Raw genomic sequence first — 22,280 nt, 5'->3', positions numbered from 1 at the left:
AGACAGTATAGTAATATTGATGGCGGTGTAACTTATGTTGAAGCGGAAAGAATGTATAGAGAATGGTAGAAGAGATGATGATGATGATGCTGATGATGATGAAAGAGAATATGAAGAGAAAAAATAAGAAGAAGCCATGAACAACCAAGATTGTCGCTGCCAATATCAGGCAAGCATAAGATGGGAAGGAAGTACTCACTGTAGTCGTGTTTCTTTTTGAGGGCGTGGAGGCAACTGCAATCCAGACATGTACAGTACAGCGGACTTTCTGTGTGAGATGACGTCTGCTAGGTTACGGGCGGCGCTTTGAGATTGGGGAACATCACATGCTACCTAGTAGTTTAATTGATAAGACAATAGAAGGGAAAAAAGTAAATCTTGGAACCTTATTATAGAAAAAAAGTATTCAAAAATGTTTTGTTATTTGTTTGTGAATAGCTTCATGTTATAAATTGTGATATTGTGGTATGAATGTACGAGTGAGTCAAGTCGTCTTTTTTACAAAGTAATGTAATGTTTTCCAACCCTCGTAAGGTTAATAATAATAAATTGGTTGAATGATGGTGGATGGATGGATAGTAATTTCCGGTTGTCAGTGTATATGACGGTCTGACCCTACCTGGCAGGCATGAACACCTTACCACTTTCAGAGAGGTGGGCCAATCTCTCATACCCTGGACGAGATATACTTTACACCACCAGGTACACATCACAATCACGGTGCACATGAAAAACAAAAGCAATTTTCATTTTACGCTTTTGATTTTAAATACTACTTGACACTTTGAAGGTTTCCCAAGATATCTACCAGCCGTTGCTTCATTCTTCTTTGTACACACTCGTAGCTTCATCTCCATTCTCCCTAGGTACACACATGTAATCAAAATGTGCAACGCTGAGTAGTACAATAGGATTGAAGTCCAAACCTCGCCCAGTAGGAGACTGAGATGGATCGAGATGGATCGAGATAAATTGAGATATCGAAACGAAGCAGCAATATGGCAAAGAATGAAAGAAAACAGAAAAGCCAACATGAGAACATGAAAACACTGAGATCAAATTAATACGGCGAAAATAACAATTCTATTATCCATTCCACGATGCACAGATCAACCCATGTACAATCGTGAATCTCAATTTCCACGAGAGATCTTGTGCGCTGGAGTTTCAAACCTCTTGATGACAGGTCTTTTGAATGAGTTCGAGGTCGATATAAATTAGTCGAATGACGGCGAAAATACATACATACAACACATAGACGTGTGCGGATTGATCGAATTATCTTAACTGGCGTAATGTTCAGGAACGAGCTTCATACCTTCATATGGATCACTGTGCGAAATGTTTGACGATAATTGTGGTTCCCACTGCTTCTCACGGCCATCTCGTGAAGTGGTCCTCTCAACTTTGGCAACGCGAATGGCCTCGTTGATTGACAATCGAAGATGCTGGAGACGAAACATAATCTGTTCTGAACCACCAATAACCTCTAATATCTGCTCTACATCGAACACCAGCTTCAAGAGAACAGTATCTGCATTACAGAAGATGCGGATAGACATGAGAGATGCCACCTGTTTCCAATTGTAAAGCATAGATGAGATACGAACATCATCACCTAGTCGGTTACCATGAAATCGAAAGTTATACTGATTGGCAGTGACAAGATCACGCTGAGTGCCTTGGTCATACATAAATTCGACTACAGCAGGACGTCCCTTGTTCTTCCATGTGTCCACAGTCTTCTTGATGCTATCGATAGACATGCGGCCTTGGCTGAATTGTATCATGAGAAAGGTATTGGCTGTATGAACTATCATAAGTTCAAGTTCAACCAAATATCTAGCCTGCTCATACGGATTTATGGAAATAGACAGAACTGATATTCGATTCTTGTCGAGTTTCATGTCGGCCTTTTCAGCCTACTCAAAGTCAGTGATGAAAATGGCACGTAGGATGGAATACACTTACGAAGCCCTCAAGTTTATTTTTGATCTTTTCCATCATTCCAGGCTTCTTAGGTCTATCCACCTTCTGGGTCGACTTTGAACACAGAACACTTGGTTGGACCTCATTTTGAGATGAGCCAAGCCAGCCATGCTCCCCGAACATTTTCTTCATTGGCGAACGCGACCTCTTCTTTGGAGATATCGGAAGCAGGTCCTGGCCGTGAAAATCCGGCTCATCTTTTTCAGCTACGTCGACTAGATTCTTTGTGGGGGACCGAGTCATCTGACGATTGATTGTAGTCGAAGCGGTGCTTGAATAAGACTCACTGCTTTCACTTGATTTAACAGCCTTTCGGACTGGGGAATATGTTGCAGAACGACCTCTGCCATCCGGTACGTCTTCATCAAATGAACGTGAAGACTGCTTGCGATGCTCGCCAGATGACATACGAACTGGGGACCGCGATGATCGTTGATAACTTCGGGCAGCTTGATGGACCGGTGAGCTGGATGACTGCGGAAACTGGTCTCTGGCACTTTTGTCGACAGGAAGTCGAGACCGTTCAAGAGTAGCAATTCGACCGCGGTTAGGTAGACTTTGAGTCGCAAAAGCGTTTTGAAGGATTGGCGAGATAGAATCGACACCGGCATGATAGGCTCGATGATCAGGAGCAGGAGAGTCTTCGCGTGCTGCAAAACGCAACGGCGTAATACTTGGGGATGTGCCGCTACGTTGGAGACCGTGGCCGTGGCCATGACTTGAGTGTTGGGGCGCCATCAAAATATCCTTGTTATTTGCGGCATGGCCAACTGACCGTGAGTTTTTGACATGGCCAAGACTTGGTGAGGAGGCAGGCCTGACATTCTCATCAATATGCATGAAGTCGGTCATTGTGGTCTGGCGCAACTCATCTATAATCAGCGGGGTCTCTGGCTCAAATGTGTATGGGTTTTTGAAATTTCCAGCCTTGCGACCGTGCGAAGAACTAATCCATGTTAGAAAAGTCTCAATATTGATGTATTGTTTGGCTTACCTATGAACAGGCATCGTGTACAATGGCTGTTGTGGTTGAGGAGAATAAACAGATCCGGGAGTTCCGATTGGAATAAAATCACCAAATAAACCGCCAGAGTTGTCAGAGTTGTCAGAGAAGTAGTGTTGCTTGATTTCAGAGACCGTTGAGCGCGCAGTAGTCTCAGGCGCGTTTGGCTGATCCCTTGACATTTGCGAGTCCTTTGTGCTGCGATTGTTTGGCTCACGAGTTGCAATGTCTTCGTCAACTAGAAAAGGCGTGGTCTGCTCAATTGATCCCAGACACTCGCGTTGTGGAATGGAAGATGACCGAGGCGGATAGCGGGTTTGCTCATAGTTGTAGTCGCTATCTTGATGTTCTGTTGCTTGTTCAAGTTGAACTTGACTCGGTTGCTTGCAAATATACAAAGGTTGCGGAGGGCAAATTGTTGGGGATTGTAAGGTAGGGAGACGTCCTTGATTGAGTTCCATCAAGAATCTTTTTGCCGCGTCGCTTATACTATTCTCATTGTAGAGTGAGTCGCCATTGTTGTTCTTGAATCTATTGTCGCGAGTCGCTTCTTTGGATCTATTTTTTTGTTTTGGTAAACAAACATCGGCTGCACCGTCGAAATTCATGACCCGTCTTCGAACTGATTCAAGTGCAACTACAGACGAAAGTGATTCGTCCAAAGATTCCAAGGAATGCGAATTATTCAAGCGTTTGCACGCAAGATTTATTTGATTTGTTGTCGTTTGCGACTGTGAAGTCAGCGGAAACTCGGTTGTCAAGGGAATCGAACTTGTTGGGCTGCCCGTCTTTTGTGTACCAAAAGCGGCAGAAGATTTACTTCTTATCGGAACCTCGATTTTTGAAAGGTATGAACGCTCAGACAATAGACCTGGTGGTGTGATATCTACTTTCCCTAGTGAGGTAGATCGTTGCGACTTCGATAATTCAGGCACAGTCGCTTCGAAGTTCTCCACTTCTGGGAATGTCATGTTCTGGGCTGTTGCAGTTTCAGCGTTGTAACTTTCGAAATGATCGCCCTCAGAATTGGACGAGACGTTACTTGCTTTTCGTGAAAGTCTTTTTGTACTGCGTGGAAAGCTCTTGTACTTGTTAAGGGGATCAAGGGACGATGGGGGACTGTAAATGTCCGGTGATAGCCGGGATTCTTCGGACTCTTCAGATTCTTCATCATACTCCGAAGATGGCTCCTTCCACTTCACAAGATTTCCGGAAGATTTTCGGTATTCTTCTTTGTATCGACATTCCCATGACTGACATGTACCATCGTAGCTATTGCGATTTTCATGTTCATGCTCTTCTTCAAAAGGCCCAGAGCTTGATGCCGAAGTTTCCTTAGGAACCGCATTCTTTGAGGTCACTTCTGGGTTTCTCATCTTCAGGATGTTGCTCTTTGGAGGAGGGACATACACCGTAGGATACAGCATCTCTTGCTCTTTGGTTTCAAGCAGTTTCGTGTCATAGCTGTCCAAGATCAAGAGTTTGCTTGCCTTGATGTTTTCAACACAGTCAGTCGTATGCGCATGATATGCATTCTCAGCCTGAGAATCGTCTGTGATGCTGTGGCTATCCCCATATGTAAGATGAGTTGACTGTAGCGCTTCATCGGCTCCTAAAACGGAACATGTATTGGACACTTCGTTTTCCGCGCTCTCGATATGGTCTGGAGTGTCCCACTTATAGTCAAGTCCGCCATCGAAGAAATCGCTGGGACTGGCTGGAAGGCTATAGTAGCTACTCAAGTAAGAACGGAGTGGGTTGGCGTCTTCACTGGACAACGGAGCATTAACATCGATGTTTGAGGTGGCTTTACCAGGACAATTTGTCTTCGATTCCAACATTTTATTGACAACCTCATCAAGAGTGGGCTGACGAGAAGTGAGAAGATAATCTAGACTTGATGGTCCGCTTAAAATCAACTCGTTTTTTCTCGCGAAATTTGCATTCGGGATTTCGCGGCCTGGTGGTAGGTTGACGTTCATTATCTTAGAGACTTTGCGAACTTCACTCTGTCCACTAATCTTTCTGGAAGCCTCGGAGCTGGTAGACACCCTATCGCGGGGAAAATTCTCGCATCTTTCGGTATCTAACAACTCTACTCGATCAGAAGCCACGTTGCTCAGACTTTCTCTAGTCTCTGAGAGAGCACTCATCACCCTGTGCCCCAGCTCTCTCTTCGCATTATTCATGAAAGATCGAGTAGGAGTGGAATATTTCGATGATGTTACATTTGGTCCAACTGGTTCCATTGCCAAGCCAGGCGGACATGTTTGAGCAGTATTCGGCCGCACACAAACGCCTGCACGGCCATAATCAGGATCCCACATTCCCTTGTGAAGCTCTTCGGGTGTTGGGCAGTATGCCAAAGTTGCCGGTTTTCCTCCTACTGAGACGAATACGCTATGGTCAATCTTCCAGCTAGGTTGGTGCGCAATATTCGAGTTGCACGATTCGCAGTATGGGATAGCACTAGGACTTATTTGTGGCTGAGCGAATTTTCTTCGTGCCTGCTCTTCTCTATACGCAACGAGTGCTTGGGTAGGCACGACTGGCGCTTGTATTGTTGCAGTATGTGGAGCATGTGGATTGGTGAAGTCTTCCTACAGCGCTGTTAGAAAGATGAGGAGCACGTAATAGCTTGTTGAGCACTTGCCTTTCTACGAAGATGTTCGTGCTTCCATCTTTGGAAAACAGAAGCTGGAAATGGCGGTGGCTCTTCAACTTCAATCAGTTCCTCCAAGACTCCCAGGGCCAAGTCAACATTCTCATCGCCAAATCTCTCTTGAAGTCGAGGATGCAATATGCGCAATCCATCCTTATATGGAAAATTTCGGGGCACTAAATGGTTTCAAAATTAGTATAGATTGAATGAAAGAAAAAAATCAGATGACCAATATGAAGTATTGTTTGCCAACTCGGGAAGTCTGCTGCTCGGGTTTCCCTGAAGACTGAAACCAAGCCTTTCGGAATGGGTGTGTACAAAGGTGTAAGATCTCGTATTGCATTGCTTACCATCTGAACAAAGTCGGATTAAATAATTACGACATTCTATAAATTGTCAATTAGGATTTATAGATTATTAGACCAAAGACACTCCACTCACTCTCTTCACCCCAACCTTCTCGAGAGAGGTTATGCATTCCTGACTGCTTCCGTGAATTTTCTATCTCCACAGGGAGATGATAATTGCCTAGAATTGGGTGTATCATTTCACCATTTTCATATTCTGATGGACTATCGCCTTCGATGGAATTGGTCTTCATCATTGCAATTCCATGGACATCAGATAGAGCATTAACTGGATAGTTTATGACAATGTCAAAACAACAATTATAATAAGTAAACAGTACGAATATAATGACAATTGCTGCCAAAACAAAATTTCAAAAGAACAATAATTTCTTGTGAACAAGACCAGTGAATTAGATTGGTTGAAAGAAAGGAACCAAGCAATCGTAACGTCCTGTTGTTTTTACTGGTTGGAAGGAGGAAACAAATATCATCACAAATGAGGAAGAGTATATTGAAAAAACTGATGAAAGTGCCTACGAGAACCTCTCAAATATGATGGAATCGTATCTGTCGATCTATGATACTATAGTTCAAGAAACAATGAAGAATTCTATGATGTGTGAGTATTTTAACAGTCCGAAGAAGAAGAAGTGAAGGTAGTGAGTAAGAAGTCGGCTGGTTGTTTTTTTTGTTGTCCGACAAAGTCGAAAGTGAATCTCTTCGGTTATTGGAATAATTTGTATTGTCTTGAACAACTCCTAGTACTTTTACTGTAAAGTGAGAAACTTGAAAAGAAATAACAGTGCATATTGCACAATATCTCATCTAAAGGCTTTCAGCTAAGAATATTCATCTGTTTATCATCTGTTGACAGAGATTCGACTTGAAAATTCATCCATCGTACGACGTTCTCTCCCAAGTGAAGGGAATTGCAACGATTGAGGAAGGCGCGATTATCCTTCAACTCAATATACTAGCGCCAATAACAAAGATTGTAGAACATGTATTTTAATTGGGGAACGATCATGGAGTGAAGTCTGAAGATAAAAGTAAATCCCCATCATAACATAAGTGCTGGTGGTGATAAGAGACCAACCACCATGGCCAGCCAATTCTCTTAAGTATTGACAGTGGTATGAGATCTTTTGATTGAGAGCTTGGGATGTTTACAACACAAATTTGTTCTCTGAGTTCCGCCATTTGGCTCTCAAATTGGCAAAACTTACTGCAGATACCCTCCTTGAACTCATCTTACTCCATTTGCCACGGTCGGTGTGAGAACTTCATCTTGTGTGTCTATCAAGAAAAAAGATGCTGTCAATATCCAATTTTGAGCCGGACAACTTGCATAATACGGCATCAATGCATGCACCTAATGATATGTTTGAGATCATTCAGAAGTATAGTACTATGCTTCTACGTTGCGATTTTGGTTCCATAATACCCTACAAAGAAGTTTTGCCTGGTAGATGCGGAGTGTTACCCATCGGATGATTTGCTTGGTCCCTTCGAGCCCTGCCTACCCTTCAAGAGAAGTAGCGAGCACCCTTTACATTCTAAGCTCCGCCAGTAAAGCATGAGAGTTGTATCAGTTATCGCGAGAGCGTCCGATGTCTGAGATTCTTGGGAGTCAGTCGAGTTGAGAGCTGTTCCCCAGCTAGGAACTCTAGTATCGCCCATGTGACAGACAGAGTAAGTCGTCTATATTGAGTCCATTTCACTGGTGCCCAGTATCTCGTTTCAGTAAAGATCATTTGTCACTTTCGCCTTCAGCTGAGGAACTATTCTCTCAACGCGCCTCTGGAGCCTCTTCTGTATTATGAGATTCGGGTACAGAGTTGCCATTGATGTAACGATGAACAGCTTCAAGAGGATTCATGAAATATGTAGCAGCAAACAGCGTTTCGTCATGGACTTTAGATTTTGCTTTGCCAATGATCATGATTCCGTTTCCATGACGTACTGAACACATTGGGTATCTTCACCCCGAAATGGGAGATTGCCCGTGTTTCGTGCATTCTGATGAATTCCAGAATGTCGGTTGCAACGGCTCTTGTATGATAGTTCTCCAGCCGATAGAAAATCATCAAGACCAGTCGACCTTCGGTCGATTCTTGTGCTTGATAGTCGTTCTACCGTTTGTCACATGATACACCGAAAGTTCACCGAGCTTACTTAATGCTACGAGCAGCCATTTTCCAGCAACCAGATTAGGTAATCTTGGCCCCAGTCATCCACTTCATCAAACCAAGCTTAAAACTAACCTAGCAGCTACCGAATTTCGAAGCCGATACGAGTTGCAATTCATGACAATCAATACAAGCGATATGATTGGCTCACTCCCCGCCTTCAACAACCCTTCCCCGCAATATTTTCAAGTAGAACTTGCCGTGGGCTTTCCCGTTACTATTTCATACCTTTCTGACACTCCCTTCTAGCTTTCAATGCTCTTCGGGAATAGATCAAGGTAGTCAATCGAGCTTTAGAATGGATCAATGGCGCCCGAATAAAATGCCGTTAGAGGTTTCCGACCTCAACATGTAGTTTACAGCAATTTAACATTTTTTATTAAAGTCCCACGGTTTCCCTTCTCTTTTCTGTTGTATTCTCATAACCATTCTACTTTTCTTGTCATCTTGCTTTGATCAAGTTCACTTCCTTCTCCGTCAAATCTTTTAATTTTCTCGTTCTTAGCTATACAGTCACAGCAATGGAGAAAAGTATGGTGCCCCAGGAGAACATTGGAAACACTGGAAGTGTAATAGAGAAGTATGATATTGTAATCGTCGGTGCTGGGCCGGTAGGATTACTGCTCTCAACCTGTCTGGCACGTTGGGGTTATAAGATCAAGCACATCGATAACAGATCGGAGCCAACTAAGACTGGAAGAGCAGATGGTATTCAGCCTCGGTCCTTGGATCTATTACGGAACATGGGTTTGAAGCCTGCCATCATGGCATATGAACCTGCGAAGGTCTACGAAGTCGCATTCTGGGATCCAACTTCCGGCGGAAAGGGCATACACAGAACCGGAACATGGGCGAGTTGTCCTAGCTTTATTGACGCCAGATACCCTTTCACAACCTTGTTACATCAGGGAATGATTGAAAGAGTTTTCATTGCGGATCTAGAAAAGCACAATGTTCATATCCAGAGACCTTGGACCATAACAGGCTTCAAGACAGATGAGAAGGAAGATCCCGAGTATCCAGTAGAAGTCAATTTAGCTCAAGTTGAAGGTAGCGTGAAAGAGACAGTTAGAGCTAGATATCTATTCGGTGGCGAAGGAGCTAGGTCATTTGTGCGACAACAATTGAATATTGGTATCAAACACAAGGATCCAATCGCACATGTATGGGGTGTCATGGATGGGGTTGTTCAAACGGACTTTCCTGACATTAAAGTAAGCAATCTTTTCTTGTGCACATCATCTTAAGCTACCAACCACTGATAAATCGATAGATGAAATGTACCATTCACTCAGATTTCGGATCTATCATGGTCATTCCTCGAGAAAATAACATGGTCCGTCTTTACATACAGATTGCATCTTCGACCGATAAGGACTGGAATCCTAGAAAGACGGCGACGGAAGAAGAAGTGCAGGCATCTGCAAAGAAGATACTACAACCGTACAACATTGAATGGGAACGTGTGGAATGGTATTCCGTGTATCCAATTGGTCAAGGGATTGCGGAAAAGTATACTCTTGATCATAGAGTATTCATGGGCGGTGATGCCTGCCATACACACAGTGTAAGTCATATCTAATACTCCCATCTCAACGTCCGCTAACAAAAAGCAGCCCAAAGCTGGACAGGGAATGAATACAGCCTTCTTGGATGCCCAAAACCTTGCGTGGAAAATTCACCATGTCGAATCAGGATTCGCCGATCGATCTATTCTGCATTCATACGAGACCGAGAGAAAGAAGGTTGCGGAAAATCTATTGGACTTCGATGCAAAATATGCAGCTCTCTTCTCACAAAAGGCGCCAGCTGCTAAGGATGTAGAGGCAGCTACACAACGAGGAGCAGAGCACACAAACGTCGAGGGGGAGGAAAATGAATTCATCAAAACATTCAAAGAGTCCTGTGAATTTACCAGTGGCTATGGAGTGGCATACAATCCAAATTCTCTGAACTGGTCACCATCTCATCCAGCACAATCCAGCGCCATAAACCCGAAGGGTAATAAGCTCCGAACCGGTCGTATCCTCACCAATTCCAATGTCACACGAGTCACAGATGCCAATGTTGTTCATCTCGAGCAAGAGATTCCCGTCAATGGTTCATTCAGAGTATACGTTTTTGCTGGAAAACCTGCAACTACCAAGCAAGCACTGCATGATTTTGCACAAAACATTATCAAGAAGGGTTCATTCCTCTCCACATATTTACGATCAGATGCCGGTCAGGTATCCTATCACGAACGTCACAACCCTCATAGTCATTTCTTCACCTTCTGCACAATTTTCGCGGAAAAGAGACAGAACATTGAGATTGCGCGAGACGTTCCAAAGATATTGGCTAGATACAGCGATCACGTCTATGCAGATGACATCTGGGATCGCGTAGTACCTGATGCGACGGCTTCGAGTCATAGCAAGATGGGATTGGATGAAGAAAGAGGAGGTGTGGTTGTTGTTAGACCGGATGGATATGTAGGAATTGTTGTGGCTTTGGAAGCAGGTAGCGTCACAGTGGACGCGCTGAATGAATATTTTGGAGCGTTCTGTTCGAAGAAGCTTGGGGAATCGAGGCCATCTCTGTAAAATCGATGGGGTCAAGACCTAGTATGCTTTGTATGATTTGACACTAATGATGTATGGGATTGGATTGGATTGGAGTTTGGCAAGAGCGTGTATTGTTATACTTAGCAATTAGGTAGTTAATGAATGTGCCAACAGATAAATGAACCATGTTAAAAACTACATACAAATGTATTTGATTCAATATTGATCATTTTGATGATTGGTGTATATATATATATTCATGTGCATTTACAAAATGTACTTGTACTTTGTTGTTGTTTTCAATTAGCACTTACAAACATCTAGGCCTGAACCCAGCTATAACCAGCCCCTGCTTTTAATTCCGGCACCAACAGCTCTCATCCAATCAAAAAGCTTTGTCCTCCTCAAAACCTTAAATCATCTTTCACCAAAAGAAGTTCCATATCCCGTACATTCACTAGGTAGGGTAAGGTAAGGTACCCAATACTTATTTCTCCATTTCTTCTTTCATCATTGATTTGCCGCAAATCTTACAACCATCACTCTTCCAAAAACCCACAACTACATGCAATCTTTCCCAAATCTCAGCCCACTTGAAGGAACAGCACATCAACTATCAACAATCGACATCAATCAGGAATACTCCAAAATCAGTTGAGATATTACTTTTACGTGCTTCTCAATGTTGGGCGATCCCAGCAACAAAGGAATTTCGCCTTTCCGTCATGACCAGTCTTAAGCGCAAAGCTAGTCAAGAGTTAACTCACAATTCGATAGAAGTTATTGAGGTATGTCCAGACCCCCAAAGCTTTATTAGCTTAGTATTTTCAAGGAGACAGGAGCTGATATTCTGGTAAGCCAATTCACGGGGACGAAATGTTCGAGACTATATTGGGTTGGTTTTGGGGCGCCTTGGAATGGTTCCGTAGAAGGGTCGATCCATTATATACAGATATGAGCTACAGCAACATTGATGGTGAGTGGTACTGCCGTATTCACGTTATCTACTGGCTTGACTAAGACCAATTGTACAGTAGTCACAGACGAACATATCCAGAGGGCAGAAGCGAGAGAAGATGGGTCAACTGCGGTCAAGCGGCAGAGAAATAAATCAAGAAGCGACAAGCACCGAAGAACCTCATCACATCAACGAAGGACAACATCAATAAGTATGGGCCAATCAAAGAGCTTGTCGGAAGAAGAGCTGAGGGCAGAGGCCGATGCGCAATGGATCCCACCAGCCTTCGGTGCTCCTACGAAACCCGTAGAACGAGAGATTATAGTAGTTTCGGATGATGAGGAGGGGGAAAATGAAGAAGAAAGACCAAAGTCGATAGCAGATACGCTGCGATCACCACGATCACCCAAAGCTCCCACCATACGCCTCCAGCCGATGAGAGGCTTGAGGCGCTCATCCACGGCCACTGTCACTGTTGAGAGTTCTTTAAACGACCGTTTGGCCACTTTATTAACTTTTGATGATGAACAAGACGATAAACCTGGACCCTCGCTGTTTGCTATCTCGACACGAGCTCAAGAAAAACACAAGAGGGATCGTGAAGCGCAAGAGCTCAAGGAAAGGCAAGAAAAGATTCGAATCGCAAAGGAACGCAGACTAACACGACGAGATCCATCGAACCGGTTAGTACATGCGTTGGACGACAAATGGGAGGATACTGTTTGCGAAGCTCTGGATCGCGCTCGAAAAAATGGGAATTTGCCAATTACCCAATCGCAGGGTGGCACTCCGTTACATTACAAAGACTTTGGAACCCTACTAGGTAGAAATTCATGGCTCAACGATGAGATTATCAACACTTATATTGAATGGGTGGTGGAAGCTGCAAACGAATTCGCGAAAGAAGAGGCAAAGGCTTTCGGGGAACCTGTAGGGAAAGTGCCAAAATTCATAGCACATAACAGCTTCTTTTACGAGAACTTAGATAAGAAAGGTCCAAGCAGTACACAACGTCTGATGGGTAGGAAGAAAGCTCCCGGGGTCTCGTTGCTTCAGGTTGACACGGTGTTTGTTCCTATCTGCAGAGGTAGTCATTGGACTGTTGGAGTTGTACGACCCATGGCTAGAACTATTGAGTATTTCGATAGTTTGCAAGGTTCTCCAAAGACATTCATTAAACTGATGCGAGGGTGGCTGAAATTTCAACTCGGTGCGGATTACAAAGAAGATGAATGGAAGACCCCAAACACTGGATGTACTCGACAAATGAATGGCTATGATTGTGGAGTGTTTGTCTGTACAAATGCTCTTTGCGTTGCTCTGGGAGTCAATACCGACTGTTATAATGGGACGGATATGACGACCATGAGAAGGAATATTGCTGCGCTCTTAATTAATAAAGGCTTTCAAGGAGATTTCGCTTGGGGCCGGGGAGTTTTTTAAATTTGTTTTGTGCTTTTGGGACAGGCGTTTTTTAGCAAGGACAAAGGAACGATACCCATTACGTGTTGTATAAAAAATAGCAGGTTGCCGGAAGGGTGTTATAGATGCATTTTGGAAGATGGAGTCTTGGTCAAGAAAGAGGAAAGGGAAGGGGAAAGAAGAGCCGAGGCAATAACCCTCATTGGATGGATGATATGAGCTCGGGGTGATGACTCCGTATGATTTACACGAACACATGCAGAAGATGGCATGGACCATTTCATCTGATAGAGCTTTGTACCTGCTTACTTATTATACTAGTAGGTTGAATCACACCTACCTAGTAAGAATGGGTTGAGAAATCCAAAATCATATCATAATTCGAAACTTGAACAATCACAAATCACACTCATAATATCTACCCAACAATGTGATTCCTGTATATCAATATAACCCATGGCTCATGGCTCATGGCTATTATCATAATCATACCACAAACCAACATTTATGTATACATACCCCGGTTAAAATGCTAATTCCCCACAAACTGCAGTTCATCCTTCTAGAATCCCCACTAATCTCTTAATAAACCGAAACCCGCTGCTAACCTCGATCCTACAATCTGCAAGTCGTCACTTACTACTCACCTTGTTTGCGACATAAACCAACCTCTATCTTTGTGACTGTCAATCGAATTTACATAGAAGAAAGTTTCAAATCTTGTACATAGAGACGCGAAACAAGTATAAATTTGTTTTCATGCGAATGATAGAGGGCAAGCCTTTAAGACAAGATGGCGATGGCCAAGAAGGCACGGCAGAGAATAAGCTATGGTATGTCAACAGCCCCTGATTTCGTTGTGTGTGATGGTATCGCATCGACTCTCCGTATTGAATATGGGAAAGAAAAAAAGATTGTTCAGAAGCTAATTAATTGTTCTGCGCGATTATAGTCTTACCACTTGCGAATTCTCCGGGCGGACATAGATTGGGTGTGAATGGTTTGGCCGTGGATAGTGAGCAGTCAATCTTGTGAGTCCTGTGGCTTTTGTGTTGCGGTTTTACTTCTTTGGTCATATGTTAGTGGAGTTCTTTGGGAAAAGAGGTATGGTTAGAAATGGGCGCAATGGTTAACAAGACAAAAGATACTCAGGAGGCCGAGATGGTGCTATTTGCGCCTGGGATCTAAATTTGGATCTGCGACCAAAAGAACCCTCCACCAATAATCCATTCGACGATCCGCCTTCTTCCGAATCTAAGCCAAAGTCTGCGACCACTTTCAGAGCGCAAACTCAAGCTCATACGCATTGGGTTAATGACATAGTACTTGCGAAAAATAACACAGCGCTGGTGAGCGCATCGAGCGATTTGACTGTGAGGGTTTGGAGACCTTTGGAGAAGGACAGTGAACCGGTGACAATTGGCCAGCATGCGGATTATGTGAAATGCCTCGCCAGTCCTGGCAATACCGCCAATTGGGTTGCTTCGGGTGGTCTAGATCGACGAATTTGTCTCTGGGATTTGAATGGAGGCGGAAAACAACTCGAAATTGAAGTCGGCGACGAGGACACTTCTGAGAAGGGATCGGTATATGCGTTAAGTACTGGAAGCAACATACTGGCAGCTGGAGGACCAGAATCAATCGTGCGCTTATGGGATTCGAGAACGGGGAAGAGAATCACAAAGTTTGTGGGCCATACGGATAATGTTAGGGATATATTGATTAATGAAGCGGGCGATATGATTATGACAGCGAGTTCGGATCAGACAGTTAAAGTGTGGAGTATGACGGCTGGAAGATGTATGCATACACTCACGATGCACAATGATAGTGTTTGGTCGCTGTTTTCTGAGGATCCATCGCTTGGCGTTTTTTACAGTAGTGATCGCTCTGGATTGGTAGCCAAAACAGATATCAGAGGTACACTAGGGGAACTAGACGATGGAGTTTCGCTGGCGCTGGCGCAAGAAAATGATGGTGTTACCAGAGTTATTGCTTCCGGGGCGCATATCTGGACGGCGACGTCAAGTTCCTCCATTAATCGCTGGGCAGATGTCGATACTGGATCAGATATTCAATTCCCAGAAGCCTATCAGCGTCATCGCGCTACTAGCTCTGCGTCAAAACCTAGGGCGGCTTCACCTCCTATCACTAATGGGCAACCTAAGAAAGAGATTCCTCTGAAGTCCATTTTGAGGATTTCAAATACGGCAAGCTTTCCGGCGCCAGCCGTAAGAGATTCTGATTCTGTTACCAATTTCTCGGTAGTGAATGGTGGGGGGAAAGCATCCGAGCCAATTGTGGATCAGGATTTGGGAGTGATTGTTCCAATTCATACATTGCCCGAAGAAACTATCGAGGGGCAACATGGTCTAGTAAAGCACAAGCTTTTGAATGATCGTAGGAGGGTTTTGACTTTAGATACTGCTGGAGATGTGCTATTATGGGATCTTCTCAAAGTAGGCGAACTTTTCACAAATGGTTTTAGACTGAAGACTAATTATAAAATAGTGCGTTCCTGTCAAATCTTTCGGAAAATGCCATCTCGAAGATGTAGAGCCGGAAGTGAACACAATGGAAGCCGTGGCGCCTTGGTGTTCGTTGGACACTAGAACTGGTCGATTGGCTGTTGTTTTAGAGGAGTATAACTGTTTCGATGCGGAGATGTATGCGGATGAGCTAGAACTGAAAGATGACATTGAATTCAGAGAAGATCAAAGAAGTAGGTCTATTATTCGGGGACGGCGGAGGTTTCAAGCTAACAATTCATAGTAAACCTCGGGAAGTGGATATTACGGTATATTTTTTCTAGACTGGTTGATGAGCAGATTAAGAAGGATGAAGCCTTCCGCGCCGAGCTTAATGAAAGCGTCAAAGCAAGACGAGAAGCTAGCCCACCAACCTCCATCATTATACCCAATGCTTCTGTAACTGCTTGGGATCAGCAAGGTTCCTTGACTCCGCGAGCAAATGGCACTCATTATCCTGCCATGACCCCTGGAATGGGTATTGGTGTTGCTACTCCGGGGCTTGGGAGTCATCTGCCTTCTGTGTCTGAAGATGGTGGGCCATTGGATAAGAGAGGATCACAAGCAAGCCGGAGCTCAGCGGAAAAGCCAGACTACTTCGGAAGCTCGGCAATCACAAACGATCCTCCTAAGCAACCAGCTGTGACAACAAGCGACAGTCAAGAGGCTAAATCTCCAGCGGTAGATACAGAAAAGGAAAACAATGGTAAGGATAGCAGCAAATCGTTTGGCATGAAGTTCCGTAAAGGAATGTCCTTCGGGACGAAGAAACTTGGTCGTTCATCTTCTACTACCATGGATAAACCAGTCGTACTAGACGACAACAAGGATAAAGCCACAGACGAAGGATCAGAGTCTTCGGAAGCAGGTGATAAACCTCCCGCCGAAAAAGAAGTCGAAGATAATTTCAATGGTACGATACAGAAGATTCGAAACGAATACGACAGATTGCTCGCGGAGAATCCGGCTCAAGAAGTTGAGACTGGTATCACGCCTAGTTTGCCACCTGAGACACCAGTGCTGAAGATTCCTGGTGGCACTACGGTTATCATTCAAGAAGAAACGAGTGGTGGTGTGAAGGATCTGTATAGAGGCAGTGTAGAGACGGTGGGTGAAGATGCTGATCTCATTGCCGAGAAAGCTCCAATGTGGTTGGGCGAACTACTCCTAAAGGTATTTATCTTCATCTCCCTCCTCCTCTTCAATCCCACACTTTTTGTTCATACTCCCAGTAGCGAATTCTAACATCCAGTAGAACAAAATTCCACTTAAAGATCCTGTCAAAGTCTCATTCATTCTTCAACCCTACCAAGATCTTCTCCCCTCTATCGCAGGCCCTGATGGTAATGCGAGACTCAATGCAAATCGTATGTTAAGAGTTAAGAAGATTCTGGCTTATGTCGCAGAGAGAATCGAGCCGGCAAGTGAGCAGCCGAAGCCGGAGATTATGAAGCCGGAGGATTATCTGGATTTATATTGTTATGAACAGGTTTGTCTCTCGTCTCTTTCCCCTATATTTTCTCTTGTCTGTCAGAAATCATTTCCCTAGATACTCTCAGTGGGGTGAGGCTCCGGTATCAGCTGTCAAAGTCAACGATAGTAAGATAGGAAAATATAGCTAATCTACCACTCAAACAGAAACTTCCCATAACAATGTCCCTCGCTACCCTCCGTGCACACGTCTGGAAGGGCGGCGCGGATGTATTATTGTATTACAAGAGTAATGGAAAGAGGACTATCAGATCCGAAAAGCTCATTCAGGAGAATGGGGACAGTGAGCAGAGCTCTGGGGATGTTGGAAACGCAAATGGAATTACTGGTGCTGGAACTGGAACTGGAAACGGTGCTGCGGCGCCGGTGACCGGAGGTGGAACTACGAGTTATGTTGGGCCATAGATGCGAGTTGGAGTGGGGAAGGATAAGGGAGAAGCCGCGAAAATAGGACATGGAGAGGAAAGAAGAATCTTGGTTATGCACGAATGGCTAACGTGCTACGTGGTGTTCATTTAGTATAACAAAAGGTTGGGAGTAGTGTATCGATTGGTGAACGAAAGAGGTTTGAAGCCTCTTTGGATAGAAGGAATATAGTAGGATATGTTATACTTGATAGTTGGAAGCTAGATGCTCGAATTTAGGAGTGAATAACATTCTTATACTTCTGATCTATTTGGAATTGGGGAGATTGCAGAAGCTTTAGTGTGGGATATGTGATGTTGTAGGATGAGTGTGGTGATATTTCTTGCAAGACTGGGATACTTGAAAGTTGAATTTACATGTTTGAATATGTGTGGTGAAAAGAGGTCGATGATTAATAAAATATGTTTATACATCTACGTTGGCAATCTGCATAGAGTGTGAAGTGATCGCGTGTGATGCAGAAACAATTCCGGGGGTGAGACGAAAGGGAATGGTTACCAATTTTCCATCAATATCAAGTTTATCAGTTCATTTTTATAGCGGTACATCAAATAAGATTAATAAATGCTTGGTTGTTGCTTTGAATTTGTACATAACATCTAAAGCCATAGATGGGAGAAAGGTAAAGATGAAGGAAGTTAGCAATGTTGATCAATGCCTGGAGTTTAACCACTACGGTCCAATTTTTCCTCTGGTGTTTATTTAAGCTATGTGTATTTATAACATGATCAAAACTACGAGGCACGAGTATTAGGAATGTGTTCGAGAACGGGGAAGATGCATTTGTTTTCTCGACTTGGGTTGCTTTTGAGAAAGAAGTCCACCTTATAACATCAAATCTTTTAATTCTCTATCTTTAACCTCATGTGCGCCCCGTCTCTCCATCAGATATGCGATAAGCCTATACGGTGACATCAGGACCTATGTAGCCTTCTGCATAAACTCATCTGCCAATCTCTGTAGATAGAACCCTCGAACATCCGTAGGCAGACTTTCAAAAGACTTCACAATCTTTGCAATATCTTGTCTTCCTTTCTCGTACGCTTGTAGATCGCGATTACCATAAACATCTTTGCCTGCCGCATATCCATTTCGGAGATTGCGAAAAAAGACGTTGACAGCGACGCTCATGCCAGAAGTGGGCGAGGCGGTATGTAGCCAGAGCGAAGGGAGGAATAGTACGTCACCCGGTTGAAGTAAGACTTCATGTGGGTGCGTGTGTGAGAGGCTGGGATCGCTGAGGGTTTCGAAAACATTGATACCTGAGCTTGAAGCACCAGGAGCGAAGTCAAAATATTTGACATCGGAGGGTGGAAAGAGTAAAAGGCGCTTAGAGCCCCTGACTTGGCAGAGAACATTGACCATAACCTAAAGGCATTAAGACTTGGGTTCATCTTGTAAACTAGTACGAAGAAAACTTACATCATAATGTAACCACATATTCACGGGTCCGGAGATACGAAGTGGGGAGCTATGTGCGTTATCCGTAACGGACGCTAATTCTGGAGGCAGTTTAAAATCCGTCGAAATCGCAGGGTAATCTTTCACAAGATCGGCAGGAAGTTCTGATGCTTTTTCTGCAGATAGTGAACGTAGATAGAGCTTACTTCCCTTTTCTGTCTCGTCTAAAAAGTCGCCAAATTTCTTTGTTACATACGAGAAGTTCTTCGAGCTAAAATTCATATTCTCTGATGATGCTTCGTGCACAATAACCTATAAGCATTAAAGACGAATTATAAGGTGGACGGGTGCATATTTACCTCTCTATCTGCACCAACTTTGTCCTTCAGATACTCAGAGCTCCATTCTTTAGTGCAAACACCGATATCGAGTCCTTCAAGAATGACCGGTTTGCTGGAGTCAAGAACTTTGTCAAACTCTACAGATGAATTGATCTTCACCCGTGGTACTTTGACTAGAATCTGAGTTCCTGGGGCCGAGCTTAAGAGACTGGTAAGAGTTGATTTAGGAGTAGCAGCGCCATCAAAGGTATGCACACATTTCCATGGCGGACATGAAGCATTGTTCGTTGCATTTTCACCGGGGTTGGGATCGCCAGAACACTTTGTGGTTAACGTATAGCAACCTTTATTCCAGAATGTTCCGAATGAAAAGCATACTGCTGAGCCACCCATGATTATGATGTTATCACCATTGGAGATAGCAGAAGTACCAATGAGAAGCGGCCGTGGTTCAAAACTCACTGATATGCTTGAGCAAGAGAGCCCGGCTCTCATCATACCTTCGATACTACTGCTACATATCTCATGTGAAAGGGGCAATAGAATATCCCTAACAATACCGCCTACAACAATAATATTGCCTTGGTGGATCAGTGCTTGTGCGCCAAAACGAGCAAGAGTTGCCCCGTTTTCGGCCTTTGTATTGGGACTTCCAAGAAGTGTGAAAGCGATACAAGGTTGCTACCTATGTCAGCTTTAAAGATTAAATGTAGCTAAGTGTGAGACATACCTTCCCTGTGTGTTGCGATATACTCCATTCCCAAACCTCTTCTTGGACTAGTCCATCTTCAGCTATTCCACCAGCGATAACTCCAAAGCTTGACCCTGGAGAATCAGATGGGAATACTTTAGGATAGATAACAAGAGAAGAACCAATGGTAGGTGATGGCCGCCCGTTTGAATCTGTACTGCATCTCACCCATCCACCCTGTCGGCTCCAGATCATGACATTATCGACCAGAGTTCTTGAAGTACTTTTGCCACCAATCACCATCACATAGCCATTGCCAAGATGAACAGCAGAATGTCGATATCTCGGCTGAGGAAGATCATCAACTCTCTCCCAAGTGTTTAACCATTTATGGTACACCCAACAGTCCGCTATAGAATTATCTGGCGACGTTCGGCCACCAACTAATAGAGATCCACCATCGCCAATTTCGGTGGTAGTGTGGCACATGCGACTTGATGGCCATGAATGGGAACCTTGGTAATCGAATGAACTGAAACCATGTACATCTGTAGAGTACACGTCACAACTACTAACTCGAGTATTAAGACCCATGCCAGAAAAGTTACCAATGAGATCTTGGCCCCTTTTCTCACTTTTTAGGGAGAGTGGAGCGGCAAATCTTCGTTGGCCTTGAGCTTTTGGATATTCAGAATATGTACTTTCAGTGTTGCTAGTCTTAAAGCCATTCAAGTTTTGCTTAGAGCTCTCCTGAATCGCTTCACGATTCTCTGTACTCACATTATCAGCGACGAGCAATAGATAATGACAGCCAAATAAAGCAAACTCTTCCCACTCGTCGAAAGGTTCAACGCTGTCCAAAGCAATCCTCTCACTAGAATCTAGAAAATCTTCGGCTCCCCAAAGCTCCCATAGATTGCGAACTAATACTGATGGCCACCCCAAAGAGCGGAAACGTCTGTCTTGCGCCGTCACAGTTGGGTATTTCTTGCATGCTCCTAAAGGCGTACCGAGCTTGTCAAAATGTGCCATCATTGTTTTTGCAAATGGATGACTGATTTCTTCAGGAAGTAATTGCTCTAGAAGACAAAAACGAGCTAAAAGAGGTCAACTTTAGATCCCTAGAGAAGTAAGAAAATAATTTTACCATCGGGGAGTTTATTTGCCCATTGTATCAGTGCATCTGCTGCCTCCGTAGGCATATATGTGATTGAAACCTCTGCCGTGAACAAGAATGAGCATTTCTCTATATCCACAACTTTTGATATAGTTTCTTCAAGCCGTTTAAGATCTCGCAAGTCACATCCCAGTTGCAAGTACTGATCACTACTGAGCAATATGTCTCCATTTTGAATAATGTTCAGATTAGTGAGCATGGAATTGAGCTCCGGTGCATTTTGTACCACCGTTTGCTTCTTGATCATTAAATCTTTGTAATCGATATCGATGAACTTCACACCTTGAGAAGCAGCAGGATATCTACTCATACATTGCCATGGAAGAGGATCACTTTGGAACATCAGCGAACAGTGTGTAAACTCGAGGGTTTAAGACCTACTATCCACATCCCAGATTGATAACAACCTTTTGTTTTTCAGACTTCTGCTCCAGGAACTGTTTCACTACATGGTCTATGGCCTTCATACGTAGCCAATATCCACGATTTATGAGAGGGGATCGCCTAAGGGGTTTTTTGACGAAATAACGAAAGAAATGTGGTTCATTTGGAAAGTAGAGACGTTCAACACTGCGTTTGGAAACAATACTGCTGTTATTGGTCTAATTATCATTAACATACACAGAAGATAGAGTTTTTCCAGTGTAAAAACTTACACCCATGATTGAATCATCCGTCTTCTGGGCTTTGGTCTGCCCAGACGATTTTGAGACTTTCGCTGGGCGACGCCCATTTTGTATTTGACCTTCCATTGTCTTAAAAGATTTCTCCCTTACCTGTAATAAATCGAGAGGTCTCCCAAAATGCTCAAGAGTCCTCTGGCAAAAATTTGATACTGGAACTTCAACGACTTTGACATTTTAGTCTAGCGGCCGAATTACCGAGGTTTAGGCGGCGAACCAGCTCCCATTCCTGGAGCTCTTCAGAGAGAATGGGAAGCAACCCCGCGTCCCTCAATAACTTCCTTGAAGTCGTTTATCGAGGCATCAATCTTAAGATCCGAAATCAAATGTGCAGCTCATACAAAAGAACATCAATTGCTACAGCTGCGCTGTCTAGTTGATCTTGAGTGACATCCGCAGAAGAGCCATTCCTAATCTCCAACC

At 43.8% G+C, this 22,280-nt stretch overlaps 6 protein-coding genes across 6 annotated transcripts; 3 read left to right on the top strand and 3 right to left on the bottom strand.

Annotated features, from left to right (window-relative positions):
- Nucleotides 1-1,283: 1,283 nt before the first annotated feature.
- Bfra_009783 (uncharacterized protein) lies at nt 1,284-6,255 on the bottom strand (the record flags this gene model as incomplete). The annotated part of the gene is made up of 6 exons (XM_037340121.1): nt 1,284-1,922; nt 1,972-2,935; nt 2,984-5,592; nt 5,646-5,830; nt 6,005-6,040; nt 6,096-6,255. 6 exons carry the CDS (start codon nt 6,253-6,255, stop codon nt 1,284-1,286), a joined length of 4,593 nt encoding a protein of 1,530 aa, XP_037189344.1.
- A 1,538-nt stretch (nt 6,256-7,793) lies between these two features.
- Nucleotides 7,794-7,946, bottom strand: Bfra_009782 (uncharacterized protein; the record flags this gene model as incomplete). Its single annotated transcript, XM_037340120.1, has 1 exon — nt 7,794-7,946. The coding sequence occupies one exon, from the start codon at nt 7,944-7,946 to the stop codon at nt 7,794-7,796; it is 153 nt and encodes a 50-aa protein (XP_037189343.1).
- A 768-nt stretch (nt 7,947-8,714) lies between these two features.
- Nucleotides 8,715-10,778, top strand: Bfra_009781 (putative phenol 2-monooxygenase protein; the record flags this gene model as incomplete). Its single annotated transcript, XM_037340119.1, has 3 exons — nt 8,715-9,407; nt 9,467-9,760; nt 9,810-10,778. 3 exons carry the CDS (start codon nt 8,715-8,717, stop codon nt 10,776-10,778), a joined length of 1,956 nt encoding a protein of 651 aa, XP_037189342.1.
- A 686-nt stretch (nt 10,779-11,464) lies between these two features.
- On the top strand, nt 11,465-13,140 carry Bfra_009780 (putative ulp1 protease family protein; the record flags this gene model as incomplete). The annotated part of the gene is made up of 3 exons (XM_037340118.1): nt 11,465-11,527; nt 11,598-11,715; nt 11,774-13,140. The coding sequence occupies 3 exons, from the start codon at nt 11,465-11,467 to the stop codon at nt 13,138-13,140; spliced, it is 1,548 nt and encodes a 515-aa protein (XP_037189341.1).
- A 772-nt stretch (nt 13,141-13,912) lies between these two features.
- Nucleotides 13,913-17,543, top strand: Bfra_009779 (putative wd repeat protein; the record flags this gene model as incomplete). Its single annotated transcript, XM_037340117.1, has 7 exons — nt 13,913-13,952; nt 14,072-14,150; nt 14,264-15,578; nt 15,631-15,841; nt 15,892-16,820; nt 16,903-17,136; nt 17,286-17,543. The coding sequence occupies 7 exons, from the start codon at nt 13,913-13,915 to the stop codon at nt 17,541-17,543; spliced, it is 3,066 nt and encodes a 1,021-aa protein (XP_037189340.1).
- Nucleotides 17,544-18,485: 942 nt separating this feature from the next.
- On the bottom strand, nt 18,486-21,926 carry Bfra_009778 (putative leucine carboxyl methyltransferase protein; the record flags this gene model as incomplete). The annotated part of the gene is made up of 7 exons (XM_037340116.1): nt 18,486-18,932; nt 18,987-19,277; nt 19,325-19,987; nt 20,037-21,094; nt 21,145-21,506; nt 21,556-21,776; nt 21,831-21,926. 7 exons carry the CDS (start codon nt 21,924-21,926, stop codon nt 18,486-18,488), a joined length of 3,138 nt encoding a protein of 1,045 aa, XP_037189339.1.
- Nucleotides 21,927-22,280: the final 354 nt, after the last annotated feature.

The sequence above is a fragment of the Botrytis fragariae genome (assembly GCF_013461495.1).
Source record: "Botrytis fragariae strain BVB16 chromosome Unknown tig00000163, whole genome shotgun sequence".
NCBI lineage: Eukaryota > Fungi > Ascomycota > Leotiomycetes > Helotiales > Sclerotiniaceae > Botrytis > Botrytis fragariae.
Note: the sequence above shows the minus strand (reverse complement) of the source record. Positions and strands in the feature narration are given on the sequence as shown.